The sequence below is a fragment of the Echinops telfairi genome, unplaced genomic scaffold (assembly GCF_000313985.2).
Source record: "Echinops telfairi isolate 266 unplaced genomic scaffold, ASM31398v2 ScPeMD7_1713;HRSCAF=2227, whole genome shotgun sequence".
Classification (NCBI taxonomy): Eukaryota; Metazoa; Chordata; class Mammalia; order Afrosoricida; family Tenrecidae; genus Echinops; species Echinops telfairi.
The window spans coordinates 15,345,891-15,370,398 of record NW_022105611.1 but is presented as its reverse complement, the minus strand read 5'-3'; the positions used below and the strand labels follow the sequence as shown (position 1 = coordinate 15,370,398).

General features: G+C 52.9%; 1 protein-coding gene across 1 annotated transcript in view; it reads right to left on the bottom strand.

The window, feature by feature from the left end:
• The window catches only part of LOC101654740 (teneurin-4), a 278,141-nt gene that overhangs the window by 36,182 nt on the left and 217,451 nt on the right, over positions 1-24,508 (bottom strand). Inside the window, exons 19-21 of the mRNA XM_045293084.1 lie at positions 17,496-17,728; positions 11,254-11,408; positions 3,567-4,444 (exon numbers count right to left, since the gene is read on the bottom strand). Coding sequence (XP_045149019.1) covers positions 3,567-4,444; positions 11,254-11,408; positions 17,496-17,728 — 1,266 coding nt within the window. The remainder of the gene's footprint in view (positions 1-3,566; positions 4,445-11,253; positions 11,409-17,495; positions 17,729-24,508) is intronic.

Genomic DNA, 24,508 nt, shown 5'->3' with positions numbered 1-24,508 from the left:
TTTTTGGTCTTTGATGCCTGATACCTGATCCCTTTGACGCCTCATGATCTCACAGGCTGGTGTGCTTCTTCCATGTTGGCTTTGTTGCTCCTGGGCTAGATGGCCACCTGCTTATCAAGACTTTAAGATCCCAGATGCTATATCTTTTAATAGCCGGGCACCATCAGCTTTCTTTACCACATTTGCTTATGCATTCGCTTTGCTTCATTACAAGGCCTGTCTATCCCTTTGACTAGTTTTTCTGCAGCTGCTCCATGCTGACACTCACACACTGCCACAGAGTCGATTCTGACGCAGGACAGGGTAGAACTGTAACTCTATGAGAGTAGATAAGCTCATCTTTCTCCAGAGGATGGGCTGGTGGTTTCAAATGGCTGACCTTGCAGTTGGCAGCCCAACGTGTAACCACTATGCTATCAGGGCTCCTTTTCCAGGCTGACACAGTTATGCCAAACCAGCATTCCTGCAATTACTGTTACAGCTACGACTATTGCTTGTAAACAACAGAAGCTATTATTTGACTACTTAGGGTGAGTCAGACATGGGGCTTTTTGTATTTTATCTCGTTGCACTTTTGAGCTTCTGACTATCCCTGTGAATAGATAGCACTTTAATCCCTATTATACAACGTAATCCTCTATTATACAAAAGACTCTCGGAGAACCCAGTCTGTATAGATGAAAGAAGACAGCTTGCATTCTGGTTCTGAGGTGTATTTACTGTGTAATTTTACCTAAGCTGTTTACGTCTCAGTTTCTTCATCTGTGAAAGGTGTGGATGCTAAATTCCTACTGCCTGGGGTTGCTCTGTGGATTCAATGGGAAATAGCTCAGCACACAGTAGGATCTCCAAAAAAAGAAAAAGTGAGCTGTCTTTTATGTTTTGAATCTTTATCTTCTTCTTCTAATTGAATCAATAACGACTGACACTCTGGGCCACAGCTCTACATTGCTATTCTGAGATTCCAAAAGCCATTTTATAAGATGTGATGGTACAAACTTCTTAAGGAAACCTCCACTGAAGGCTGCATATTTCATCAATGAGAGGGTGGGAGGGGTGTGGCAGGCAAGGTTAGATTTCAGGGCGGGCTGAGAGTAACCGTTACAGCGGCTTGTAAACTCTCAGTTTGGGGTCTGTGGATGTGACCTTGAGGACTAATTGAGTGCACAGATCTGCTCTGACAAAGAAACTCCTGTATTGGCTAAATAACGTATAAGAGATTTACATGGACAATGGGGAAAATGGAATCATTTAGCGTATTTCCATTTCAATGAATTAATCAAGATAATTGCTGTTTTCTTGGATTCTTTGCCTTTTCTTTGTAATTATTAACAAGGCCCTTGTTTAGGGAAAGGAATGTAGCCAGTGAACTTTGTACAAGTTGCTGGGAGGACAAATTACATATAAAAAAAATCTATGACTGATCTTTTTTTTTTCTTCGGAGTCTGGGACTGTGAGAAGCTGGTGCTTGATCAGGTGAGAGAAAATGCATGGCTCAAGGATTCAGGTTCGTTTGGGTTAACAAACTTGGCAGCCTGCACTGCTCCGCGCCCCCCCCCCCACCCGCCCCCCTCAAGTCACAGGAGGAGGAATAGAAGAGGGAGGACTCTCCCCCCTCCCCCACAGGCCGGGCATCTTCTCATATGACATGGGGTAAGTCAGCTCTCTGAGCCTCAGTTTCTGTTTCTGCAAAATGGGTGCTGTCACCTCTCTCCTGCGGCTGTGGTGTGGTGAGGACTGCCCGCAATCATGCCTGCACGTGCCCAGTGTAGGCCTTGCCCATGCTAAGCTGTGCTGTCAGCAGGCTAGCTGCCCCATCTCCCACACATGTACCTACTGCCCAATCTCTGCCATCTGCTACAAGGGGAAGACCTCAAAAAGCAGTTGAAAACATCTGATTAGGAATAAAGAGATGCCACAAAGTCCATTCATTAAAATCTCTCATAGAGGAACAACCCAGAATCCATTTTCTATTTCTAGATTTCTAATTAAACAATCAACGATAATGTACATATATGTAAATTATGTAAATATATGTAAATATGCAAAATATATATACTAACTCAACGAATTCACTGCCGACTCATAGTGACCCTAGGGCAAGGTAGAACTGCCCCTGTGAGTTTCTAAGACTAACTCTTTTTTTTAATTAAAAAAAAATTTTTTAAAGACAACTCTTTATGGGAGTAGAAAGCCTCATCTTTCTCCTGCAGAGTGGCTAGTGGTTTCGAACTGTGGACCTCCTGTTTAGCAGCCCAGTGGGTAATCACTACGCCATCAGGGCTCCTGCATATATGTACAAGGGGACTTCAAAAAGTTCCTGGACAAATGTAAGTAGAAGATAATGGAATTCCCCCACCACCAAATTTTTGAAATTTATATATGTAGTTATACACATACACACATACACATGCACTCACATACACCCTATGGGCTATATAACATCCACTTGGGTTTGACTGTATATACATCCCATGGTCCCAATCTCTGTAGAGCCTCTTATATTAAAAATCCAGGGTACAAGAAATGGGTGCTATTTTGCATCGAGCATCAACACATTATCATTATGACTCTATTATTATTTAAAGATGTTTTTGGGTATCTGGAAGTGTTGCTGTAATGTTTTCTATGCACATAAAAGTACACTGTCACCACACACTGAGACAAACATTGGACTGCCTGACATTCGATACAAACTGACACTAATTGTTCTGACTTAGATTCAAATCCAGTGGAAAGGCAGATGTCGGAATGGAGTTCATTTGTAATCTGGGGAGTGCCCCTAGGGAATGTGGCACGTCAGATAACAGACTAGTTCACCTCCACAGACTGCAGCGTGGACACTGATGCATGGCAGTGTATATGTACATATATTTGTTTTACATAAATAAATACCTATTTAATCATAGTAAGCTGGACTTCTGCTTCTCCTGGCGATCCTGTTTAAGAAGTGCCTCACTGGATGTGGAGCAGGCTAGTGAATTATTCCAGCTCGGACACAAAGAATCGTGATGCAGCAGCACAACACCGAGGGAAGGTGGTCAAACTAAACCAGTTAGACCCAGGAACTGATGAGAGGGGGTTAGACGCATTTTAGACAGGGGTGAGGCTGGAGGGTTCTATGCCCGCTTTCTGTGCTTTCGGATATTCTCCTCACGTGACAGCATGATGATGTGGGAAATCCACTGAAATGGAACGGTGCCTTCCTCCACTGTTACAGTTCTGGACAGTGATTTTATTTCCCGGTGGTAGGCTGGGAAAGTATCCACAGGTCCCATTTTACAGATGTAGAGATGGAGACTTAGGGGGTCAGAGCAAGGACGCAAGCTCAACTCTTCTAGCTCGAAGCTCAGGCCTTCTCTACTACATCAGGCTCCTTCCTAGGTGTGGTGGGGGAGGGGGGCCATCTGGGATAGGAACATAGGAAGCGTCTTATCAACAATACTGCTCCTCCCAAATCCTGAATTAAAATGAAGCATGCCCCCAAATTCACAGTCCCCCAACTTATCAGTTCCTGGGAGAAATGAATGAAACTCAATCAGCAAATGGACTGACTTGATACTTACTCATAAAACGTCGTCCATCCATTTTCATTGCTCTTGGTCGCCAGAAGGCCGGAGTTGCCATGGTACGTCATCATGGCCAACTCGTGTCCTTGGGTGGTCACACTCTTCAGTGCACTATTGGTGCCCATGGTCACCCAGTATACCTGGCCGTCTGGCACCACCAACCAGAGGGGCAACCCCGTCGAGTCTCGGCGGACATTGACCATGTTGCCATTGTTGTCTGTGATGAGTGTGACATCGCCGTCCCCGGTGTAGGTGAAGTTGTACAGGTAGTCTCCCGTGGGCAGGCTCTGGGTGTACAGATGCTTGCCACTGGTGTCAAACAGGTAGAGCTCCTGGTCGATGGGTGAGGACAGCTCATACAGGTTCTGGGTGTTGAGGAAAGGCTTGTTCTTCCTGATGAAGCGGATTCGGATGTTCCCAAGGTCGGCCACGTACAGCTCCCCGTCAGCACACACGGCCAACGAGGATGGGGTATTCAGCTTGGCATCCTTGGCATACCCATCATCTCCCGAGAAACAATCACAGTTGGCATCATTTTTACAGTCACAGCCACTGGGGGCCCCAGCGACGAGCGAGATTTCGCCATTGGTGGTGACCTGCCTGATGCGGTTGATCTTTTTCTCATCAGTCTCAGCGATATACAGGACGCCGGTGTGTGAGACGGCCAAGGCCGTGGCCGACTCCAGGGTGGCGTGTATGGCCACTTTACTCAGCAGGAAGTGGTCGATGCCAGGGACCTGGCAGTGCATGGGCCTCCCAGCGACGATGCGCACCTGGTGATTTTCAGAGATCTGTAGGACCACGTTGTTGTCGAGGACGTAGAGAGAGTTGTCCATTGGGTTGATGGCTAAGTCTGTGGGCCACTCCAGGCGGACCTGACAATGGAAGAACCAACACTCAGATGACTGGCAAGGTACCCACTGCGCATCATCCGACACCTGGTGCCCACAGCGTTGTCACATACACTCACAGCACTACCATCCACTCCGTGATCAGACTGAAACCTGGCCATGGCAAACACCCGGGCCCCTTTTGGTCTCATTTGATTGGTGAGGCATGAAGACGTGGTGACAGTCACCCCAACAACAGTGTACAAAAGAGGATGGGCTATGGAGTCAGGTAGGCTGGGCTCAGATCCTAGCTGCACCACCGAGGGGTTGCTGTAGCACTTTGAGCCTCAGGACGGTTGCCTGTTAAACAGGATTGATAACAGGGCAGAGTCCCTGACTCCCAGGAGCTGCTCAAGGAATGGCAGCTTGTTTGGGGAGGTGGGAGTGAAGGCAGGTGGCTTCAGTCTGAGGACTGACACAGGTATTCCCAGAGACTTTGGACCTGGGAGCACTGTGGTTCTGCAATAGGCTGCCAACCACAAGGTCAGCAGTTCCAAACCGGTAACTGCTCCTCAGGAGAAAGAGGAAGCTTTCGACTCCCGGGAAGAGGCCCAGCCTTGGGCACCCACAGGAGCAGGTCTACCCTGCCCTAGAGGGTGGCTGTGAGAAAGCACTGGCTCGGTGGCAGTGAGTTGGCTTTGAAGCCTCTCTCATGCGTTTCTGAGCTGATACATGAAAGATCATCCCTCAGTTCCTTGCGTTCATGGATTAGCACACAGCTCTGTGCCGGAGACACCCCTGGCCAGTGATTATCGAATGTGACGCCACATTCTCATTGCTCACAGAGATTTTTAGAGAATATTAGTGCTTAAGTCCTACCCCAACCCCACTGCCATCGAGTTAATTCCAACTCATGGCAACCTGACTCTACTCTGCAGGGTTTCTGAGGCTGTAAATCTTTCTGGGAGCAGCAAGCCAGCATGTTCTCTTGAGGAGCAGCTGGTGGGCTTGGACCACTGACCTTGTGGTTAGCAGTCCAGTACTTATCTGAGAGTGCCACCCTGGACCGATGAAAACCAGAACCCTGTGTGGGAGGGTCAGCCATTAGCATGCCCCCACGCCCTTGTGATTCTCACGTGGGGCTGTGAATCACAAGTGCTCCCTGCGCAGCCGCGATCGGAATGTAGCACTGGTCTCCCCTGCAGGGAGCTGGCTAGAAACATGGCCTCCCAGGTCTCACTCAAGGCCTAATGAATCAGAGACTACATCTTAACATGATCATCATATGACCCCTACACAAGCCAATGTCCGGGTTATGTGTTGGGCTGCTAACTTGAAGGTCAGCAGTTCAAATCCTCCAGCCCCTCCATGGGAGAAAGATGAGGCTTTCTACTCCTGTGGAGCGATAGTCTCAGAAACCCACAGGGACAGTGCTACTCTGTCCTGTAGGGTCACTATGAGTGGCAGCGAGTTTGAGGTTTGTTTGCTCTGGATTATGGGGTTTCTAGGGCCTCAGAGGGCTGGTCTTCTGGGAAGGATTCAGTGAAGTTGGCCCTGGGACCACTGTCTGAACCTGCTGAGTAGGGCTGGGAAATGGAGAAGCCCACAGGTGAGCCTTCAGGTGGCGGGGTTGCTGGAGCGATTACAGTGACAGGTGTTAGCAGTTAGGGAAGTACGCTGCCAGCTGTGTCCCCAAGAAGCCTAGTCCCACTGCACATGGCCAGAGTGAGGAAGAAACGTGCGCTTATGTTGACAGGTGCTGCCTAGGGCTTACCTGTCTACCTTATCCCTCGAGTCTCACCACCTTAGGGTCCCTGAGCCCCTGCACACCCTCCGCTGTCTGTCAAGGTTGGGGCCTACGGAGCGCGTGCACGCCTTCAGCGAAGCATCTCCTTTTTCAGGAATGGACTCTGGCCCCACCCCTGCCTGCAAGAGGGTTTCTCACAGCCACGCTTGGTGAGGGTGCACGATGACATGAAAGTGCCTGCATAAATGACAGCCCATTTGGCTTTAATCCTGTGTGGCCGTGAACCGTGGTGTGATGGATGTGACCTTCAATGACCCGGGAAAGTATTGGTGAGGAATGATGTGAAGAAAGAAAATCATACCACTGGGGGTTGGGGGTGGTCTCCATTGAGGAGAAACCCCACAATAAGTGAGGGTAGGGGTGGAGAGGAGGTTAGGAACCTTTCCAGATAACAGGCCAAAATGGGGGAGGAGATTCAAGGTAGTGCTGTGGGTCTTCTCGTGATTTCTAAAATTTAGATACCTCAAAACAAAGGGTACGGTGGTATTTCTTGAACGTGCAAAGAGACCACAGTGAACTATCTACACACACCATGGAGCTGCTGCCATCTGCTCCTTTAGCTCCGGGTCTTTCTCAGGACAGGACGGGGCACATCCTACTGTTTCCTCAGAGTCGGGCCTCCTCGAGATGCCCTTCCTCAAGCCCCGGACTCCCTCGCTCCTCCAAGCCTGACTCCCGTGCGTCAGAGGGCCACAGAGGCCTGCAGGTGCTCCTGAGTGGAGCGGCTGGCTGGGCCTCTCCCCGGTGCTCTGGAGAAGAGTGTCGCGGCAGCCCCGGCTGCATCAGGAACCCCGTTTAAAGTGACAGTGGGATTTTCCATTCTAAAACCCATTTCTTGTCAACACTGGCTGCTAAATATTTTATGCCCTGTGGTCCCACGGCACCTTGGGGACCTAACTGCAGAGACCTTTCTGCCTGTCATTATGGTGTGAATAATGGGCCCGGGGTGGGGAGCACAGGGAGGGGTGAGTGGAAGGAGGAAGGGAATAGAGAGGGCGGGAGAAATGAGCAGCCAGTGATCCCTGCTCTCCCTCTCTCCATTGGAGGCCCACAGCTCGAAGGCATTCTGGGAAAGGGGAAGGAGCTCTGCTTGTCCAGTCACCTGGACAAGGCCTGACACCCTGGTTGTGTCACTGCAGATCCGGGAGGCCAGACAAGCGACAGACGTCTCTGACTTGCCCTCCCTGTCAGTGACCACCATGCTGCGGCTTCAAGACTCCAACACCAATCCCAGCAGGAGCCTGGTGGGGTAGTGGGTTAGGCGTTGGGTTGCTAACCATAAGGTCAACTGTTTGAAACCACCGTTGCTTTGTGGGAGAAAGAAGAAGCTCTCTGGTCCCACAAAGAGCTACAGTCTCAGAAGGGCAGTTCTACTTTGCCCTATACCAGTGGTTCTCAACCTTCCTAATCCATGACCCTTTTATACAGTTCCTCATGTTGTGGTGCCCGCCCCTCCCCCAACCATAATATTATTTTTGTTGCTGCTTCATCTCTGTCATTTTGCTCCTGTTATGAATTGGGCAACCTCTGTGAAAGGGTTGTTCGACGCCCCCCCAAGGGGTCGCAGCCCCACAGGTTGAGAACCGCTGCCCTATACGGTTGCTATGTGTTGGAATCGAGTCGATGGCAGGGAGGCCAGTCTGGAGCAGGGACTAGACTTACTAATCTCGCATCTTCCACATCCTATAGTCCCACTGTGGAAAGGCTCTCCCCTCTTGTCCTTCCAGAGTGTCTTGCACTTCTGTGAAAGCACGGAGCAGACCCCCTTGTTGCAGCCATCTCTGTTAACAAAAGCGGACTGTCCAGGGAGTGGACAGATGACAGAATGGGGAATCACAGAGGGACAGTGAGGGATGTGGGCTCAGGCGGTCCCACTTCCTAGCCCTGTTCAGCCATAACTACAAGTGCGATCTCACTCCCTGTGCACTCGGATCGTCTTTCCTCCGAGGGAAAAGGAGGTAAGGAATTTTACATAGGGCAGTTGTGTGGCTTTAACAAGCCCAAGATAATCAAGTTCCTTCCAAATTGTAAAGAAGACTGACATTGACAATGCAGGACTGGAGATCTGGTAGAGTAGTGGGTTACAACTTGGTCTGCAAACTACACTGTTAGCAGTTCGAATCCATCAGTTGCTGTACAGAAGAAAGATGAGGCTTCCTATTCCCTTAACAATCACAGCTTTGGCAACTTACAGGGGCCGTTTCCTCTGTCCTATAGGTTCCCCTCGGGTCAGAATTAACTTGAGGAAGCAGGTTGATTATGAGCTACCAGGCCCTGGTGACGTGGTGGCTGCAAGGTGGGCTAACTAACCACAGTGGCAGCAGTTTGACCACGGGCTTCCACTTCCGTCTCAGAAACCCACGGGGTTCGCCCTGGCCCGTAGGGTGGCTGTGAGCTGGCATCAACTCGATGGCAGTGAATTTGCTTTTGGTTGGCTTATCAGGTACTCTAATGGACCACGTGTGTGCTTGTCTGTGTGGATCTTAAGAAATTCACTTCCTCACTCCTGATGGAGGACAGGGCTCTGCACTTATAAAGAAACAGGAACAGGTTCCTTCTCTGTAAAGTGGGTCAGACTCTCAGGAACATCAACCCCACAGGGTGATGGGGACTCTGATCCGACCCATTGTAAGACAGCGACCTAAGCAAATGGAAGCTGTACTCATCGATGTACTGCCAATTCCAACATTCCAACCTGGCACATGCTCAGTGTCTGGCCATCATCTGGGACCCGGATGTCTCCCAACTGTCTGTGTGTCTGCGGGGGACACCACGCCCCGGGGATGCTGAGACCCTACTCGTTCTGCACCAGCTGCAGCCTCTTCTTGCTCTTTGGTCTCCGTCTCCCCACAGAGCCGCAGGTCCCTGGGGCGCAGGCTCTCCCCTTGGCACTCCAGCCTCCGAGCTGCGTCCCTGCAAAAGCCTCGCTCAGTCGCCCTCTGGCTCACCTCTCCTGCCCCATAAACTCGAACCAGTTGCCCTAGAATCTGTTCCATCACTTGGTGGCCCCTAGTGTGCGCACACACGACTACGCTCTTTAGGGTTTTCAAATGGCCAGGGCAGAGCTCCTGGGGCCTCGGGGCAGACTTGAACCTTTGGCCTTTCCATTAGCAGTGAGCACTCGAACCCTCTGCGCTACGCAGTGGTTTCTCCTGCTCCATGCGGGCCAGTCAAGCAGCTAGGCATTTGTCACAGAGAAAGTGCTGAGGAAGAGAGCCGGGTTCCCCTGCCCGTCTGTGTGTGCAAAAGGCCAGGCCTGTGCTGGAGGGTGTGGTAGGGAGCAATCCAAGCCTCGGTTCAGGCCAGAGGCGGCCCGAGGGCCAGGTGCCTTGGGATCTCAGTGCCAGGTTGCCGACTCTGTGGAGCCGGTTGTTTGGTGGGAGATGCGCAGCGCCCTGCGCTGGCTGGTGGCGGCCCGTCCTGACAACAGGAAACCCTCGCATGCACATCCTCCGTAATTCAAGCGTGTTCCCAGACGGCAGAGGGACGCTGCCAGCCAGCACAGAGACGCCTGCCAAATTGGAGAGACAAGTGGCAGAGAACAGATTCTATTCTGGAGCGGAACAATCATGTTAGTTGGCTCGGGGGAAACTGCCCCAGCAGCTCACAGGGCTGTGACATGGGTAACTGGGATCGCCAAGAGCAGCCGTGGGAGGCCCTGCGGGGAGGGGCTTGGGGCATGGTGTCAAGAACAGAGCCCCCCTCCAAGCCTCCGCTGCCTGCTGAGCAGCAGGGAGCAGGCACCACCTCAGGTGGTGGAAAGGGACTGTGAGTGCACGCTCCCTCGGGAACCCAGGGAGGCAGGATGGCAAAGCTAAGTGTGGCAGGAGCTGAGCCTCATCCCTGATGGATGTAATTCAAGCCGCCTGCTTCCCTGGTCTTCCTAATGTGGGCGAGCTGGACGTTAATGGATTCAGATTAGGCCCTGCCAAAGCAAAAGGGGACACAACCCTTGCCAAGCCACTGCAGGGTATTCCAAGGACGCCCTGGTCAGCCAGCCACTCATGCCTCCCTTGGGGTCCACCAGCAAAGGGCCAAACTCTGGTAGACACCCCTCTAACTGGGCCTCAAACATGTTCCTCATTCTTTCTGCAAACCCCACGCTCCAGCACTGACCTTTCCAGTGTCTCTCGAATGCACCAGGCCCACTGACATCTCTGTGTTCCAAAGTTCGCACACTGCTTGCCGCGAATGTCGCTTTCCCTTTCTCACCCAGACACCTCCTATTCAACTGTCCACACCTGGCACAAATGGCCCCTTTGTGAATGTGGACACTAGAGTGTCTGCTAGCGCTCCGAGCCTTACACGAATTGCATTGTTTATTCTCAAAGCAATCCCTTGGGGTTGGTGTGAATGGTTTTTAGTTTACAGGTCTGAAAAGTGAGACTCAGATGATTTCAGAAACGTGTCCAAAGGTGCTCAGCGAGTGAGGGGCAGAGGTCGGGTTCAGCCAGACCACCCATCCATTAGGCATGCTCACCGAGCTGTTCCTGTGTGCCAGGCCCCATGGTTACAGAGAGGGAAGACGGACCCAATTCTTGCCTTCCACTAATCACAGTCTTAGAAGAGAGCAGGCACTCACTCTAGGTACTTGTGTTGCAACCTTTACAAATTCAGTGGCTGTGCATCCAAACCCACCCCGTTCCCTGCCAAAGACCTTGCTGTTCTGCCTGCTGCCTGTGGGGCTGCCTTCGAGAGATGTCTACATCGCTTCCCTGGTGGTGTAGTGGTTATGCGTCGGGCTGTGAACCTCAAGGTCAGCAGTTTGAAACCACCAGCCCCTCCATGGGAGAAAGACAGGGTTTTCTGTTCCTGCAAAGAGTCAGTCTTAGCAACCTGCCGGGGCAGTTCTACCCTATCTTATGGAGTCACCAGGAGTTGGCACTGACTTGCTGGCAGGCAGTTTGGATTGGCCCCTGGCCTCCATCACATTCACCGCCCCCCGCCCCCACCTGTTGGTCTTGGTCGCCTCTGGAGCGTGGTGTGTGTGTCACGCGGTGTGCGCAGTGCAAACATGAACACTCGGCGCAGGGCGGCTTTTCCTCACCTGGGAAATGTCCATGACAGAATCGCAGCTGAGGGGCCGGGCTGACGTGAGGTCGTTGGAGCCCAGGAGGGTGGAGATGATGCCGTTCTGATCAATGCGTCTAATCATGGTGCCATCCACAAAGTAGATCAGTCCAAACTTGTCCACCGTAATGCCTGGAGGAGGAGAAGCCAAGGGCGGGGGTGAGGCGGCAGAGGAGACACCAGCTCCCACGCTCAGTTTGCTCAGCGCCTGCCCTCCTGCGATGGGATTGGCACCTCCCTACAGCACTTCACTCCCGAGAAGTTACCGTCTCAAACACTCACAGGGGCAGCGCCACCCTGACCTATGGGGCTGTTGTGTGTGAGTGGGACATCTCTGTGGGGCCAGTGGGGTCCCCACTGCTTACATTGACCCCCGTTTTAGAGATGAAACTCTGAGTGACTTCAAAACAAGAGTGAGAACCCAGGCTTTCAGATTCTCCAGGGCATGGGGCCCTTTCATCTTGCTCCCTGCTGGCCAAACACCAGACTGGCCCAAAGGGTGACCGCCACCAGCACAGACTGCTTGCGTGTGTTCAGTGTGTGGAACAGGGGCCACTCCATGGCACAGTCTTTGCCAACGTGGGCCCTAGCATCCCCGGGTGGTCTTGGAATGCTTCATGGGGCAGCAAGTGCAGACACTTAGACTTTATCCTGGATTGTGGGCCTTTGTACTAATGCTTTTAATTGCCAGGGGGATGCTGAGTAACTTCCTTTCTGAAAAAGGGGCAGTAGGTAGGCCAAATCAGTTTAGAAACCTGTCTTAGAACAATCAACCGTACAGGTCAAAAAGGCAGCTTGTGCCCCAGGATACGGCTCAGAAGTCTGGAAGGGACGGGGGAAGAAGGACAGGATACGGCTCAGAAGTCTGGAAGGGACGGGGGAAGAAGGACAGGATACGGCTCAGAAGTCTGGAAGGGACGGGGAAAGAAGGACAGGATACGGCTCAGAAGTCTGGAAGGGACGGGGGAAGAAGGACAAAGAGCGGCAGAGCACACGGGTGGGCAGAGAGCGGGGACAGTGTGCGGTTTGCAGTCAACGTCATGGATCAAAATGTGTCCGGGTTCTTGGATGGGAAAGCCACTTTCTGCAAACGTTCATCCGGATGACAGCAAAACAAACACAAAAAGGGCTTACAACTTCTGGCAGTGGTAAGGCAAATCCTTTTCACCAGCAACACTGAATTTTTGAAATTGAACTCCGTCTGAAGCCTTGTAATTGTCACGATCCGATCTCCTTTTGGGGAACAAACTTTCCTGTCCAGATTAAAAAAAACCCAACCTTCCTATTTTTCTCTTCTTACTATTTAAGTTTCATCGGTCATTCCACAAGTACGGAGCCTAGAGCGATTCTATGGATGCGTGTGGAGAATAGTGTTGACTTTAAAAGGCACCTTAGAGAGGGAAGTCCAAGTTATTGCTCAACACCGTCTTCCCTGCTCACCTTCTGAGGTGGTCCCACGCACAACCCACAGACTCTCTCCTGTCCTGGCTTGTGGGACCCGGGGAAAGTCCTGGAGTGTCTGTCTCTGGGGGGTTTCCTCCGCTCTGCAAGGAAGGGGCTCCCCGGCCTCAGCGTTCTCCCCTCGGGGATGTGTTGGAGAATCCCCAGGGGAGCTGCCTAACGTTCCCTCCAAATCGCTGCTCTAGAGCACCTCAGGTGGAGCTGGAGCAGCTAACTAGGTGTCCTTGTGACAGGCTCTGCAGGTGACTGTGTGTAGGCCACTCTAGTCCAACCTCTGCCAGTGGCCGAGTAGTCTGAGGGCTATTTTGGAAGCAGGCCTGCTTGGCTTTACTTCTGGGGAGTACTGAGTCAGCGGGTGCCGTTGCTCGGTGCTGTCGAGGGGGTTCCGGCCCACAGTGACCCGTGCACAGCAGAAGGCCGGTCCTGCGCCAGCCTCACAGTTGTGCTGAGGTTTGAGCCCAGTGCTTCGGCCACTGAGTCCATCCATCCTGTCAAAGGCCTCCCTCTGTTTTACCAAGCATGATGTCCTTCTCCAGGGACCGGTCCGTCCTGACAACACATCCAACGTACGTACGTGAGATGGAGCCTTGCCTCCCGTGTCTCCAAGGAGCAGTCTGGCTGTACACCTTTGAAGACCGATCTGTTCTTTCGGCCGTCCATGGTACGTTCAGTATTCTTCCCCAACACCATAATTTCAAGTGCATCACCTCTTCTTTGCTCTTCCCTATTCGGCACTCAATTTTCACATGTGGAAGAGGAGACTGAAAAGGCCAGGCACATCTCGGTCCTCAGAGTAACATCTTTGCTTTTCAACATTTGGGCGACGTCTTGCGCAGCAGACTGACTCCATGCAGTGTGCCGTTCGATCCTGTGACTGCTGCTCCCATGAGCACCGATTGTGGGTTCCAGCAAGACGAAAGCCTTGACAACTTCCATCGTCAATCCAGTTATCATGATGTTACCTAATGGTCCAGTTCAGGGGAGGGGGCTGTTTTTAGAAACACTCGCGGGTGACAATGATTTCTGTCCCATGAGTTAGGCACACTCCTCCCTCAGCACTTGTGGGTGCTGGGGCTGAGGGACAGAGGGGATGTGCCCCTACCGGGACAGAGGGAAGAGTGTGTACCATGGGCAGTGGCCCAGGGAGTGAGCCAGTGAGAGTGAGTTTCTGGGGACAGAAAGGACGCTCTGGTCAGTTCTGTTCTGCCCAGTTTGTCGAGAAGTGAGGGATCAAAAGAGTAAGGCTTCACAGAGGTGGCAACCCAAGACATGGGTTACAAAGCTTTCCAGCTGTATAAATCTGGGCAAATGGCTTCTGCCCTTCTATGCCAGATTACTCATCAGTAAGCAGGAAATCATAAACATCTGGCTTGGGATAGTTTGCCTTCAGGGATTACACTTGCTTATGATCATGATTAGACCGTGAACAGCATTCCGTGAGCTGTGAGGCTCTTACTCCCGGGCCCATGTGGCCCCCACTGGCCAGCATTGTGGCCTCAGATAGACTGGCACCAGGGCAGCCTGAATGAGGAGCCTCTGAAGGCAGCAGCCGGTCCCTCTGCCCTCTCCCCAGGCTGAGCAGTGCTGGGAAGGGATTTTAAACTGAGGGGCCTGCTGCCCCATGGCTGGGGAAGGCTTTGTCTACCCCATCCTAGACTTTCCATGGATGATACTCTTTAAGTACCAAGACAGGGGTTTTCTTGTCTGTTCAGTGATGCCCTATCGTCCTATTCCATCTGCTGGGGCTGATGGGAGCTCCGTGCACAACTGCGCTGTTTCTGTACCAAGTTGGTGGGCGTGCCCTGAGGAATGGTGGCCGACTCCGAGCTACATGCCTGAGTGGTCGGTCACACGGACATCAGACATCGGTGAGCCAGAACAGGTATGTGAGGGTTTCTGTTAGCCTGAGGGTCCATGTGCTACCGTGGATTAAGCACCGGGCTGCTAACCACACCACTTGGCAATTCAAACCCACCAGCCAGTCCGAGCGGGAAGATGAGGCCGTGTGCTCTTAGAAAGCTGTCCAGGCTCCGAAGCCGGACTGATGGCAGAGGGTGTTTTGGTCCGTGCGACCAACGGCTGGAAGCCTTCTCAGTGCTGTAAAGGCTGCACGTGCAGCGAGAGAAGGTGGCGGCAGCGGTGGTGAAGAAGCAGCTGGGAGTCGGGGCTGGTTCAGTAGTTTCAGAGTGAGGGCAGACTGACGTCCATCAGTGGGATGGCTGTATCCCAGGGGACTGACCATAGTACTTCTTGTCGCCCTTTGCTGTGCTCAATGGATGGGCACCCTTTTCCCTCAATACAGAGACATGTCTGCACTTTGTGGCGGCCTTGCCACTTCTCTCGGGTTAGTTATAGGCTTTGGGGCAATTTCACAGTGCTAACGTGCGTGTATGTGTGTGTGCATGTGGGAGAGGGAGAGAGAGAGAGAGGTGGATTGGAGAGAAGGAGGGAGTAGGAAGGGGGGAGCAAGGAAACAGGCAGAACTGGGGTGGAAACAGAGCCGTGTGTGAACACTTGGGGCAAGTCTGGAGAAACTAGACATCTCAGAGGAAAATGGGTTTGAATCATCAGCAGCCACACTGTACGTGAGAGCAGCCTGGTAGTCACCGAGGCCGGGGGTCCGGCCAACCTGCCCATCACAACCAGGGGAACATTACTTGAGAGCCATAAACATATTTTGACAAGTGAATGGAATCGCCATGATGAGAATAATATCCTTTAAAAACGTTCACTTTTACTTCAGAGCCACATGTATGTAGTGACATGAAGTACTATGGTAAGTCCTCTGGGATTTGAGTATCTCACTTAGGGACAGCTGGTCCAGGCAGGCCAGCCTGCTCTCTGAGCAGGAAGGAACAGTCATGGTTGAGGAGATGCATCACGCAGGCCCTTCATTCCAAAGGCTCTTTTCACCACAGGCCACGCTGTCAGGCTTGGGAGCCCAACATCAGGTGGGAGGTGAACCACGGGAGCCATACTCTTCCAGGAGAGTGGTACAGAAGATACCACTCCACTCTCTCCACACTCGTGGGAGCCACCAGCCACGGAGACCTTGACTTTGTGCCTGGCACCCCCTGCCTGAGAGTATTTAATCTGTATGACAATGATGCCCTGGCAGTGATCAGCCATCCCCCTGTCTAATCCTAGAGCTGGCAGTTCAAACCCACCAGCAGCTCCTCGAGAATAAGATGAGGCTGTCTGCTTCTGGGAAGACTTACACCATCTCTGAGACCCTGTGCAGGGTCCCCGTGCATCCGAATTGACTCAGTGGCAGTGAGTTACGACCGTGCCAAAACCGGCCCACGGCCATTGGGCCCATTCTGACTGGCAAGGACGCCGTCGCACAGAACAGGGCTGTCCCCTGGGGGTCTCCAGGGCTGTATTTCTCGACAGCAGCTGCCACCTCTTCCTTCTGTGGAGCAGCAGGGCGGGCTGAACCACTGGCCTTTCAGCCAGCAGCTGAGAGCTTTCACCGCTGCACTACCAGTCTGCCCTTCCATCCGAGATGAGGAAACGAGGCTCAAGGAGGTGAAACACTGGTTCAGTGTCGCAGTTACAACCAGGCAAAAGTCCGAATTTAAATACGGCACTGCTGGCTTGCCTGCAGCATCTCCTGCTTTGCTTTGCCTCCACTGGCTGCAATCTGGGGCAGCCACTTGCTGTAGTTCTGTCTATAGGGTATCAGGTGAAATGCATTCGTCTCCCCCTCACAACACAGATCTCTTATCCCACCCCCATGCCCCCCGATCCAAGACTCCTATCCGAGGTCCCCCTAGCTCCACAAGGGACCACTCCCCTAGGGTCACCTGTCTTTGAAGCCCAAATCTCGCCTGCCAGGTTTGGCTGTTGGGTCTGATCTGTGCCCTCAGAGCCTGCACCGCAGGGCGGGTCGTCCATGCATGCAGGGGTCTGCTGGGCGTCCTTGGCAGCGCCTTCCCGGCCACCGGGGGCGCTCTGGTTCCTGCACCGCCAGGTGTGGTTCCTTCTGGCATCTCTCTCCCTCTGTCCCTTATCCTAGAGCCATACTCCTTCCTGCCTCCTTTATTGTGCGATCTGAACAAGCTCTGTGTGCTAAGTCTGGGTTCAGAGAGACACTGTGTGCTAAGTCCGGGTTCAGAGAGACACTGTGCGCTAAGTCTGGGCTCAGAGAGACACTGTGTGCTAAGTCTGGGTTCAGAGAGACACTGTGTGCTAAGTCCGGGTTCAGAGAGACTCTGGCTGAGGGTGTGAGCAGGTCCGAGGTTTTGAAGGAGCCGTGATGGAAACTTAGTCAATCCATCCGAAAGCACTCGTGAGTGTGTGGGGATGAGACACCCATGCCTCACACACAGCCCCGAGGTGGTGCAGAAATCCAGCAGGAGAGGCCTGATGGACACACCGGGGTACATCTGTCTGATGGAACACTGAACTCCTACAGACGATGGAGACCACCCACACGAGACTGACGGGTGGCACAGGGAAACACCCACAACACACACACTGCTTACAAACACGAGCAGGTGACTCAAGTGTTTGTGCCGTGAGGCTTCATTTTGTGCGGACCAGTGGCCATGACATACGCGAACATTTAAAACAAGACGAAGATGGGAGGCAAGAAATGTCAACTGGAGGGGCTTCTGGGAGGGTGAGCATGTGGACATGTGGACTTTCTGTGTTCCATGTTTGGCGGCTGCAAACATGAATGAGCGTGTGTTTCATCTGGATGTGGGAAGCTCCCCGACCTCTGCTACTGGGAACGTGTCAAAAACCAAGCGGTACCTCTAGGATTGGTAAGGGTGGCTTCTGTGGCCTTCCCGCCGTCCCCGCAGCGCGCGTCGTCAAAGGGGAGGCACTGGTCCCCTGTCCCCGCGACCACCTCAGCGTTCTTGACGAGGTCCTTCACCACCACCGTGGACTTGACCTTGAAAACCCGCCGGCTGCTGGTGTCTGAAAGGAAGACGGCTCCGCTCATGGGGTCCGTGGTCAGGTAGTATTTGTGCGCTGGGCTGTGGCTGGAAAACAAAGACACGGCACGTGATGCGCACGGGCTCCCTTCCCGACCGGTATTTGTAGGTGGTCCAGCTCTCAGGTCCAACCCCCAGCCCCGCCCCCTTAGGAGCCACGCAACCAACGGGATGCCAGATGATGTCCCTTGCTGCGTGATCGTGCCCCCAGTTTCTCAGCACAGTGGTTGGTCTGATGCTTCCTTCCCGCCAACCACTGCCACAGTGGCCTCTTGCCCACGATCAGGCCTCCAGTCACAGCACTGGGCCCACGTCGCACGCTCACTGTGTGTTTTATTACAAAGGTGATCATTGACGAGTTTCCACACGGCCTCGAAATTCAAGCCCACAGCATGAAGGGCATTGAGGAAAAAGAAAACCAAACGCTCCCACCCCCCAAATCCTTCAGGAGTCAAAGCACACACCCTTCTCCACTCCGGGTTTTTCCAGCACCACCCAAGCCCACCGCAGGGCTGCCCAGTGAGACCCTGGCTGGAGCTGACTACCAGTGGGTGCCAACACCGTCTCCTGTCGCTACTCCTGATATATTCATCAGGAGTCCGGAAGTCTCGCTCCGGATGTCAGACAGGTATAGACAAATGGCAGGATTAGTTTGTAATTTGCAGCCACAACCGAGGAAAGAGACACAAAACAGCAGTTAGATCAGCATGACACAGAGGCATCCAGGGGACAAGGTCCCATCGCTAGCTGCCACCGACCTGAAACCACACCTCCTGCCATGGAGTCGCCTGACTCAGGGTGACCCAAGGTCTCCAGCTTTATGATGGGGAGATGCACAGATGTTGGGCCTGGGGGTTTGGGTGGCTCTGGCTTCCTAGCTCTGCCATTTCCTGGTTGCGTAAACCTCAACAACTCCCTGCCGTACAGTTGATTCCAACACAGTGGCCCTAGGGGCACAGAACTGTCCCTGTGGGTTTCTCAGACCGTCAACCTTTATGGGAGTAGAAAGAAACCTCTTTCTTCTGGGGGGTGGCTGGTGGTGAGCAGCCCAACACCTCATCCACCCCGCCACCACAAGGTCAGCGGATCAAACCCCGCAGTCACTTCTTGGGAGACTGCTGAGGCGGCTCCACTTAAAGTCTCAGGAAACCCCGAGAGGCGGTTCTACCGTGTCTGATAGGGTGGCTGAGAGTAAGAATGTGCCTGAGGGCAGTGGGTTTGGCGCTTGGCTTGAACATCTATTAGGCCCTTCAAGTTTCTGGGAAGTCTTAGGATTGCAAGGATTCTCTCTGCCTTCAGACTGCTTGGCTGGTGCTGTCACTGGACGGTGGACACAGACAGTGCTGGGGCTGCAACGGCCGAGGAAGCAGTGTTTAGAGCACCAGCACTGCCCTCGGAAATGCGACTAAGGGAATCAACAAAGTCTAGCGAGCAGGATTTGTATTTTACCTGGCATGATCAACACCATCGCTCTCTCTAGCTGTCCAACCGGCTGCCTCTCTAGGCCTAATACAATGGGAACATCAGCACTTTGACTACAGTCTGGGTCTTCTCCAGGGTCACCCCCTGGATTTGGTCCACATACCAGCACATCATTTCTGTGGTTTCCCATCTAGGAACCCCCATTTCTTCTAGGATAAGCTCAGCGTCCCTGGCCCGGCAGCACACAGTCTCTCATACTCTGGGGGACTCTAGTCTCCTCAGCCTCTTCCCAGCCATTTCCTCCGGACGGCCGACACTCCAGCTCAGGCGAGGACCTGTCCCTCAGACTGCACTGCCCATCTTGGGGTGCCTGCTGCTCCTGTCTGGGCCCTGCCTGGCTCCTACGCTGCCAGCCAAGCGAACATCTGTCTGCTCATTCCTCAGGCCTTGGTTCTAAGGGAGCCTTTTCTAGTAAACCACTGACGTTTCCCCCATGCTCCAGGGGCACATCCAGCGTCGAGGATACGGAAACAGTGCTGTGGCTAATTATTTCTGCATCTGTCTCCCACACCAGTCTGACACTGGGGAGCCGATGCAGTTTTCCATTTTCTTATTACCCATGTTCAGTGCGGTGCCTTCGAGCTCATAGTAAAAGCCCAAGCCAAACCAGGTGCGGTGAGTCCATTCTGACTCATGGCGACCGTGCTGGTTGGAGGGAATGTTAACTTGTCCGTGGATGAAAGGCAGGGGTGCCATCTGACCCATGAACCAGCTCACATCCTGATGATGCCTCTGTGGGGACGTGGCCTTTTATTCAGAGGGACAGTGGGAAACTCTCTTTCTCTCACCCTTTGCCTTCCTCCTTGCCTGGACTCTGTGTCAGCCTCAAGGAGAGGCCTCACGTGGGCAGCTGTCAGTGCCCTGCCCGGCTCCCACTGAGCCTGGTTCCGCATACCTCTGCACCCACCGGCCTGCAATCTCCCTGCTTCACTGCTGTCCTTCATTGGCCTACAGTTCCGCGACTTTGGAGAGGGCTGGTCACGGGACCCAAGGGTTTGAGTTGGACAGGGCCGGGGTGCCTCCTTCATGTATAATGACATCACCGTTTGTTACCCACGGCAGGCCCTTGTTTGTAACAGATGACATCATCATTTAAAAAGTTCTCAACGGGACTTGCATGGACGTTACTGATACTGAGCTCCTCTGGAAAGGCGAGACGCTCTATTGGCTATTGGAAAGGTCCCCGGAGACTTGCCCTATAATGCAGCGCAAATGTGAGCTTCGCAGAGGGCACGGGTTCTGGTGAGATACAAGGCCCTGGCTCTAGATCCTGCTCTGCCAGGCTGGGCCGGCCCTGCTCAGGCTGCTTTCCTGACAACAGGGAGGCAGGGACAATGGTTCCATAGATCTGCCCATTATGCACGGTAACCGGGTGCTATCCAGACTGCTGGCAAAAGTGGGCTCCCCGAGGGAGTGAGGGTGCATGTGTGTGTGTGTGTGTGTGTATGTAGGGGCCTGGCTGCTTGCACCGCCGCCCCCCGAGGTTCCAGATCACCGTCTTTCTGCACTGCCCTAGAAAAGTGGCACTCCCGGGGAGTTGCTCAGCTTGTTGTGTTCCAGAGAGGGTGGCAGTGCCAGGATCATCCCAGCGAGTCTACAAGCGCCGTGGCTGCGTCCTCTGTGCTGGAAGGCACACTTGAGGTCTGGTGGTTGGTCAGCCACCTGTGGGAGGAAGAGGTCTAGCTTTGAACTTAAAATTTTAGCTTTGGACCTGAGTCTGGGTTTGTACACTGGGGGTGTCCGTCGCACATGTCAAGTGCACACGGAGGATCACTTGCCACTGGTGGACGGCTGCCCTGCCCCAGAGATGGTGCTAGCACTTTACACGTGTGTCCTTGCTGCCCGCCACATGACCACAGATGGTGGTCCTTCAAAAGGTCTATTTCAGAAAACCGAGCCTGAGGGAGGTGAACTGATTTGACCCAGGCCACACACCACGATGTGTAGGATGGGATTCCAACACAGGCCTCCATGACACCAAAGTCCCTGCTCCTATTTCCCACACTGCTTCTCAGGGCCTAGAATGCCCTGGGGCCTCAATTCACCCGGAGCACCTGCTCACCTCGGAGCCTCGGCCACCTCTGGCAGGACCTGGTCGGCACCGTTATTCCCGGCTTCCTCCATTGCTGGAGAGTCTACTTTGATACTCATCACACTTCATGAAGTTTCCTGATTGGTCGTGTCTCCTCCATGAAAGCCTGAACTCAAGGGCAGGGACGGCCCGGGAGTCCCTGGTGCCTGGCACTGGTCTGGGCGAAGCCAGAGCTCCAGGGAGGTTTGCCGCATTTACGAGGAGACGAATACGAGCTATCTGCTTTGTTTTTTATAAGCCGGCCACCTGTACTCTTAAGGTCTGCCTCAGTAAGTCTGAAGCACAGACAGAATGAGCTGCCACAGAACAAGGCTTTGCAAGCTTTCCTGTGCACTGCAACATGCACACTCAGACCTGGAGATTTGGGTGACAGGGCAGATTCGCATGAGGTCGTCAGGGGTGTGGCCTGAGGCTCTGCATGCCTGACAAGTCTTGGAGGAGGCCAAGGCTGCCTGTCTGCACTCAGAGTGAAGGCCCTCGGAGGTGCTACCAGCCACAAAAGCCTTCAGGGCATGAGCTGGAAGCTGGCCTGTGGCAAGGACCCCAGGACTGGCGAAGGGACAGAGGGTTTCTGTTTCTCTCACCAGTTCTGAGCAGGGCTGGGCACAGAGTGGGGTCACAAGAGAACTTCCCCCAGCAACCCTTCAGGACCCAACTTTGTGCCATTTCCTGAAAGGTAGCCCGGGCCCCTGGACGCTGTGTGCAATCTTCAAGGCCACAGTCCCCAAGTTAAGCTAAAGTGGAGGCCTCGCCCCACCTTCCTTCTGGACAGAGTAGAGAATTCTTAGCAGCCCCTGGGAGCCGAGGAAACGCCAGGGGCACAAGTCAAGTTAGTCCCTACTTCTTGGTGAGGACCCCCTTCTTTTCCGGAGGCCATGTCTGCCTTGGGCAGAGGGCCATCCTGGGGCTTCAGCAGGAGGCAGACAGAACTTCATACTCAGGACTTGAGGGAAGACGGTGAGCTTGTAAGGCACACAGACATGGGTTCAAATACCAGGCCTAACACCCACTGGGGAGCAGTGTGGGCAAATCATTTCATTATTCAGAGCCTCGCTTGCCTGTCCCATTAAAAAAAGAGAGTCCAACCAATAAATGGCAGCTTTGAAGCAAAGCTGGCCACCTTGGGAAACTCATGGGACATTTGTGATGGAAGAGACAAACATGTCAGAGTGCATGCTGCTCTGTCGGAGCTAATACATAGTATGTGTAGCTTGGTTTGATGGGAGATGACTTTAAAGTGGTTTCTAAGCAATAGGCTTCAAACCACCCTAGAGAAGAGATCTGGTGAGACGTGTGTTCCATGCAGTGGTCCATGAAAGCAGAGGCCCAAAGGCTTATGGGTCCCCGGACTGAGTTGTCTCAGTGTGGTGAGCAGGCACTGACACTGAGGAGGCCCCACACATGAACTAAGGCCCCCAGCCTGGAGCCAAATGAATGCCATTATTGAGAGCAGTGAGGTGAGTGAATGCTAATGAGTAAAGAGGATAAAGTCTTCAGAATTTATTTAATTCCCCTCACTGAGGCACAGAGAGAAGAAGGGATGTGCCCAGTGTCCAGGTGCACATGTGCACAAGCCAGATCCAGTGTTCAATCCCAGGTCTTTTGGCACCTGCTTGTTCTCCGGAAAACTCAGGCAGGAGGAATGTGGCTCACTTCAGGAAGAATACTGACTTGGAAGGGGGCAGAAAGCTGGCTTTGGAATTATGGTATGTGAGGGGTGGGGTGTCTTCAAAAGTTTGTGGAAAAATGAAATAATGAAAAGATCATGGAACTGTTCCCACAAACCTTTGAAAGCCCTCTCATCTAGCCAAAGGTCACTGGACACGAGAATCAGAGGCACCATAAACCAATTTGTCAGCCTGTAGGTAATGCCACTGAAGACCAGAAAAGCAAGGTGACCAGCACAAGGCCGTGCAGTGTGGGACCAGAACCCTGGCTTCCTGACTCATCCCAGCCAACCTACCTTTCCATATTGCATCATCCCCAGGGCCCATCACCACCATGGATTTAATGCAATGGTAGGAAGTGCTGGGTTTTAATCTTAGATCTTGATATGTAACAGACATCGCGTTGTCTGTCAAATCGAGCTGCAGGGCTCACATCACTGCAGAATTCAGTACGCTCCAAAGGAGACTTGCTGGGAAATCACTGGTAGCTATCAGCGGCAGGAAAAAACAATTTGTTTTATCCTAGAACCGAACCTGTTTTCAATTTCTGATAATTCGAGCCGAGAACATAACTATGTTTGTCTGTTTGCTACCATCTCTGGGAAGCTCAGAGTCAACTGATGTACAATCCCTTCTATGGGCTTTCTTCTTTTGTTGCCAGTTTATATCTCATTTACCATAACATATGCTCCTTTAGTTATAGGTGGACTGAATTTGTTTTTAGAAGTAACAGAACCCACTGACCCTACTGCCACGAGGTCAATTCCTACCGACAGTGGCCCTATAGGACAGAGTAGACTGCTCTGTAGAGTTTCTGAGAATGGAAATCTGTGTGTGTAGACAGCCCCCTTTCTTCCATGGAGCAGCTGGTGGGTTGGAATCATAGCCCAATCCTGAAAACCCACTGCGCCACCAGGCTCGTTGTAAAAGTAAAAAAAGCCCCTCAAATTCACTGCCAATGAGTTGATTCTGACTCACAGTGATCCTATGGGACAGAGTAGAACTGTCCCTTTGGGGTTTTGAGGCTGTCTGTCTTTATGAGGACAGACAGCCTCATCTTTTCCCTTGGAGCGACTGGTAGTTCTGAACTGCTAACCTCATGGTTAGCGGTTCAATGGGGAGCCCATCACACCATCAGGATTTCTTTGGGAAAAGACAGAGGTATGATGATGTCACCATTATATTATTTCTAATAGGATTACTGGAGCGCCATGTCTGCAGTTCCTCTCTGTGCCTGGCACAATTCTAGACACTTCACAATCATTCCCGTCGTGGGCGAATGAGGTTTCCTTCACCCCAACGTAGACCTAAAGATCAGAGGGCTGAGGCCACATTTCCCCGCTCACCCAGTTGGGAAGCCTCTGCGTTCACACCTGTCCATGGGATGTAATGACGGCCCCCGCCCCCCAGGGGTGGCTTGGGGGATGGCGTGTTGCAAGTGATAGAACTTGGTGGGCCCCTCTCTGGTCCACGGAAAACGCTCATAGCAGAGCTCCACATACCTAGGCTGCCGTGTCCTGCACAGGGCCACTGGGGGCACACCTGACAGTTGGACTTGGTGACAGAGCCCCTGCTCAGGCATCACCC